The 6,037-nt window shown below is 45.0% G+C and overlaps 1 protein-coding gene across 1 annotated transcript; it reads left to right on the top strand.

Annotated features, from left to right (window-relative positions):
* The first annotated feature begins 541 nt into the window (after positions 1-541).
* Positions 542-2,631, top strand: IL31 (interleukin 31). The gene is made up of 3 exons (XM_004430142.1): positions 542-557; positions 736-884; positions 2,299-2,631. The coding sequence occupies exons 1-3, from the start codon at positions 542-544 to the stop codon at positions 2,629-2,631; spliced, it is 498 nt and encodes a 165-aa protein (XP_004430199.1).
* The last annotated feature ends 3,406 nt before the right edge of the window (positions 2,632-6,037 follow it).

Genomic DNA, 6,037 nt, shown 5'->3' with positions numbered 1-6,037 from the left:
GTTGGGAGTCCACTGATGTTCAAGGTTAAGCAGAGTGGAGAGGAAGCCTTTGACTCACCATACGGTGGTTATCAGGGCCATCCCCGCACACTGGCATAGGCATGCTTCAGAAATTTCCAAAGATAATACCTTTTATAAACCACGGGCTGGCTTTATGCCCCCACACACTCACCATGACCCTCCCCAGAAATTCCCTGACGGGGACTGACCCTCAACCTCTGTAAGTCATTTCTTCAAGTCAAATCAACAGGCTCTTTCCAAGAAGAAATGGCAAAGATATGTGTGTGTCTGTACTGAGTCAGGCATCTGCCTACCTTGAGGGTAACCTCAGCATTTCCTTCCAGCCTTGCTTTCACCCAGCCTTGGGTGGCAGAATTTTGAAAGTGTTTTCTGGAGAAAAGCTGAGCAATAATTTTGCCAGGGGCGGGACGTTAACTGTTCTTCTTCCTCACAACTGGCCCTTTATATATCTCCCGAGGACCATGGCAAACATATCTGGCTCAAGAAGCTGTTGCTGAAGCAGGCCTTGCTCTCTCTCACCATGGTCTCCCACACAGGTACCACTGCATCTTGCTGCCTCTGTTTCTTGGGCGTAGTCTTGTCTCACCACCCAGAGAGGAAGACTCTGGAGGGGCTCGGCCCAGTGGTTGCTCAACAGCGGCTTAAGTGATTGAAGCTGAGGTGGGCAGGGGGTGTTTGGCCTATGTGCCTCACAGCATCATTCTCTTTCTCCAGGATCCACCCGGGTTGCCCTGTTCCTGCTCTGCTGTATGGGAAGCTTGATGTCCTCTCATATGGCACCCACCAATCAACCACAACCAGAAGACATAGGAGCAATAATCACGGAATTATGGAACTCGTCTAAGAAACTTTTGGAGGACTACGTAAGTGCCCTAGAGATTTCTATTTCAAGCTATTTCTTTAAAATGCCTTCCATTGCCTCCGGAAGAGGCCTACTCTTTTCAGACCTGAAGCTAGGGCTGTGGATATGCCAAGAAAGGATGGGAGCAACTAGACAGGCTACGATGGAATTTTTATGAGGGTAGGAGTCAGAGGCAGAGATTAGCCCAGACAGCCAAAAACTCAGCAACTTCTCATGTACTATAGGATCTGCTTTAGCAGGCTTGCCACCCCTAACATTTCTGGTTCACAGTAATATTCAATGAATTTTCCTCCCTGTAGCACATCCCTAGAGATGGGCCATCTGCTGACCCATTTAGGAGCCCTCTAAGAAGCAGCAAACGGCAACCTAAGCTATAAATGATGTTCCAGCGAATGCAGGATGTTAACATCCTCATGTGGGTTATGGAGTGTGTCTCTTAGTGCAGAGATGGGCAATTAAAAAATTAGGTGTCTATTTGCATGCTACTTTATTTGTTTAATTAGGATCCAGTCGGCTTCTAGCAGAGGCTCTGCTGAGCCTGACTCCCTCAGGAGGAAAGTATGAGGCTGAATAAATGTAAATGCTTTCATTTTTTCAGAGTTGTGATCAAGACGGAACCTCTTAGGTAGCTTTGATTAAACAAACAAATAAATATCAAAACATGGAAATGATTCATGAAATTGGCCTTGCCCTTCCCTTCCACCCTGGCATTTAAAGCTTAGCCTCGGCTTTTACAGACACAAAGGCAGAGGTGGTTATCAGCCCAAGCGACTGGCCAGTTCAGGCTGATAAGATGCTCTTAGCACTTCAGTTGAACCCCAAAGCTCTTAGTCCTTAAGAAGAGGGACGGGAGAGGGCATGGTCTGGAGTCCTTGTCATTTTGGAAAAACTCTCCCTGGCGTCGTGGAGGCCTTTCCAGGCAAGCATACCCTCCCCACACCATGAGCGGGGGATATATTGGCTTTAACACAGAGTCACAAAGAGCAAAGAGCTGCGTGGAAAGCCAGATACTCTCCTATTTCCTACCTCTCTGAGCCCCCAAGCAGCTAAGAGTAGATTCCAGAAGGCTATGGAGGCCTCAGCTAGATAGGGCAGAGGAAGCAGGATGGAGTAGTTATGGAAGCAGGATGGTTATTAGCATAGGCGCTGGAATTGCTGCTTGACGTGGGTTGGATCCTGGGTCTGCCACTTGATCTTGGGCCAGCTCTGCATACCAGCTGAGCTTTAGGTTCTTCTGGGAGTGGGGATGCTGATGATCGCAGCCTCAGAGGGATGTTGTACCAATTAGATGAGATGACCGGGAGGAAGTGCTCGCCTGGGGCAGTCACAGAGGAAGCATTCAGACGTCAGCTGTTGAGATTTCTAGCTGTTATTGCAAACCTAATGCTTACCCTTTTCTCCCCCTCGTTCCACAGCAGAAGAAAGAGACAGGGGTGCCAGAATCCACAGATTACTCACTCAGAATCCAAACATTACTGCCATGTTTCACCTCTGACTCCCAACCACCAAGCAACATCAACAGCTCAACCTTCCTGCCTTATTTCAAGGCAATCAAACCATTATTAAATAACAGTGAGGTCCAAGAAATCATAGAACAGCTTGACAAACTCAAACTTCAAAATGCATCAGAAACAGAAGTTTCTGTGCCTACAGATACCTTCGAATGTAAAAGATTCATCTTGACTATTTTACGACAGTTTTCAGAGTGCCTGGAACGTGTTAAATCTTTGAACTCTGGAGCCGAGTAGGTCAGTTAAGGCCATGTGGTTGAACCTATTCCTTTTGGAATGGCAGAAACATATGAAGCCTTAAAAAAAGACGAGAGACAGCTTAAGTGTGAGAACTCTGCTGTGCGTTATTAAGTAAATGATTCCAGTGAATAATCTCAATGAATTCCCAGATGGGCCAGTCCTGCGAGGACTGAGATAGAAATGTATGAGTTCACTTGTAAAAGATTTCAGGTTATGTCATTGTTTTTCATCTTGGTATTTATAGAATATTTTTCTTCTGCAGACTTAATTCTTATTTTTTCTCATTAAACCCTTGTGAAGGCAGGAGGTGGCAGCTATGTTAATTTATTGATATTTATTGTATTGAGAGTTGTTAATGCTCCTTGGAGGAGCCCTTGGAACCTATTTAATAAATTATATTGAATTTTTCTCATAATCTGCTTTGGATTTTGTGAGGGGGTTAAAATGAGTGACTGGGAATCCAGGCTGGGTGGTAGTGTGGCTGAGGAAGCGTGGGACACGCTGTGGAAACAGATGCTACTTCTGTCACTGCCATTTTTCCTCATGGGACAAGCTCAGTAGCAAATGACAATAATTCTAGGAGCAACAACCACTTATTATTTTCTTTATGCCAGGCCATGTGAGTACTAGTATTGTCCTCTTTTTATAAGTGGGGAAACTGAGGCAAGAAGTCATTTTAGTTACTTGCTCAAGGCTACCCTGCTGTTAAGTGGTGGGACCCAGATTCAAGCTTGCTCTTCACTACTCTGCATTACTTTTGTCCCTCCTGGACAGTGACTGGGTCTTAGAGGCATTTACTGCCATGCCTGGCACAGAGCCATCACTCAAGTGTCCACTGCACGATTCCCCACTGGATTTCCAGTGCCTCTGCTCCTGCAAAGGCCTGTTCCATCATTTCATCGGTGATTTCTTCATATCCAGGGCCAAAGATTTTATCATTTGAATAAATGTTGAGTCCAAAGTTCTTAAAGATCACCTAGACTAATGATTCTCAAAGCATAGTCTCTGGACCAGCAGCATCAGCATCACCCGGCAACATCTTAGGAATGCAAATCCTTGGGCCCCACCCCAGACCTACAGAATCAGACACTTTGGGGGTACAGCCAGCAATCTGTGTTTTAACGAAACCTCCAGGTGATTCATATGCATGCTCAAGTCTGAGAACCACTGATCTTGAGTCGATTAGCACCTTCATCTTCATCTTAATTTGGGGGAAACTGAGGCCCAAAGAGATAGTATGATTTTCCCCAGTTCTCATATAAGGGGGGTGAGGTTAGGACTCGGAGATACGCAGTTCAGCCTTGGATCTCTTCTCATTCTTACTCTTGTGGGTATTTCTACTCCAGTCCCACACCAGGCTTTTAAGTCCCCAAATATCCTAGCCTTCAATGACAATGTTTTGGGCAGTCCTTCCCAAAACACCCAGTGTGGTGGACACCTATCGTTCTTTTTGACTGTGCTATATTGGAACACCTTTACTACTCTTAGAAAAATTATCCAAAAACTGGGAAATACGGCAAAAAGATGACAATATGTCCTTCCAAAGAGTACAATAAATATCCACTAGTCTGTAGTGAAATAAACAAACAAATAGAGGAAAAGGGACAAATGTTCCTTACAGAATTCTAATTAGTAAACGTGGAGGAATGAGGGAAAGAAGTGAAGCCCATCAAAACACCACAGTTCTAATTGCTACAGGCAAAGATCCACAGATGAGGCTAAAATTAACAGGCAAAATTTGAGGAGAAACGGGAAATTTGCGTAGCCTCGCAGCACCTTCCCCTAGATATTTACTAATCATCGTGGCAGTGTTAACTTGCATCCACAAACTCTCTGATGTCCCTCCTCCAGGAGGTGGAGCTGAACTCCCCTCCCCTTGGCAGCAGGCTGGATGGGCGACTTGCTTCTACAGTGCAGAGCACAGACGAGGAGGAGAGCAGCCCGAGGGAGGAGAAACACGGCACCACTACGCTCGTCAGGGAGCCAGGCGGACACCCCCAGTCAGTGTCAGGTACCCCTGATGGATGGGACAGGAAAGGCGTCTTGCTCACCTCTGTGGGACGCTTCCCCCAAATCCACAACACTGGTCTCCTCATGAGGTCACATCAGATAAACCCAAATTAAGGGATGTTCTACAGAATCCCTGACCAGTACTCTTCTCAAGTGTCAGGGTCAGGAAAAACAAGGAAAGACAGAGAAATTGTCACAGACCGGAGACCAAGGAGACACAGAGACACAATGATTGAATGCAATCTTGCAAGGGAATCCTGAAAAAGGACATTAGTGAAAAAACTGGTAAAAATCCAAATTAAGCCTGTACCAGTGTTAATATCTTAGTTTTGATACATATACCAGTTATGTAAGACATTCACATTTAGCAGAAGCTGGGAGAGGGTATACAACAACTCTGTACTACCTATAATTTTTGTGTATCTAAAATTATTTCAAAATAAAACATTTAAAAAAAAATCCAGTTCCTCAGACACACTAGCCACATTTTAAGTGCTCAATAGCCACATGTGGCTAATGGCTGCGATACTGGACAGCTCAGATACAGACCATTTCCATCATCACAGGAAGTTCTATTTGACAGTGTTGCTCTCAGGGAACAGGACTTTCATTGACATGATTTATTATTGATTAGGCCCCAGCATCTGTGAACTTGTAGAAAATTGAAAGATGCAAATGATTTCTATCAAGTAGAGACGATAACCCTGGAGATGATGGTTTTATTGACTGTAGGATATTAACTAGTTGAACATCTGCCTTAGCGTTTTATTCCAGCCCTCTTTTTCTTCACTGATAATGGATAGACAGATGAGAGGGATCCTAGTTTCTTGTATTGTCCTTTGAATCAGTTGTGCTGTGCTCATTCCTTGATTGAGGAGGTGAATAAAACCTTGGCACACACCCACTGTGTGTATGAGAATTACGTTCTAATAGTTTGAGACTTATGTTTGGTGGAAAGCAGAGCCTGCCTTCTGCTACTGAAGCTGAGAAGGTGAGAGATTTGCCTCCCCAGCCTTCCTTGTGGCTGGGGCGTGGGCATGGAACAAAAACTCTTTCTCCACTCAGGGAACACTTCCACACCAAATGTGTGGGTTTTCCACTCAAGAAATTCTCCAATTCTCTGTGGACATCAACTGGGTGTCCTACAAGTCAATTCAGTCATAACACTAATCCCTGGGGTTAGTGCAGACCCCACAGGTTAAGGGCTCAATTCCATAAGACTGCCCCCTACCCACTTCAGATGCCAATTACAAGTCCCCAGGTTACTCACACTTCTGTCTGACTTGGCTGCTAATTGGGGGTCCCACAACCCTCTATTCCAGTTCAATAAGTTGCTAGAATGGCTCACAGAACTCAGGAAAACACTTTACTTACGTTTACTGGTTTATTATAA

This window comes from Ceratotherium simum, chromosome 35, assembly GCF_057802395.1.
Source record: "Ceratotherium simum simum isolate JZ-2026a chromosome 35, ASM5780239v1, whole genome shotgun sequence".
NCBI lineage: Eukaryota > Metazoa > Chordata > Mammalia > Perissodactyla > Rhinocerotidae > Ceratotherium > Ceratotherium simum.
Note: the sequence above shows the minus strand (reverse complement) of the source record. Positions and strands in the feature narration are given on the sequence as shown.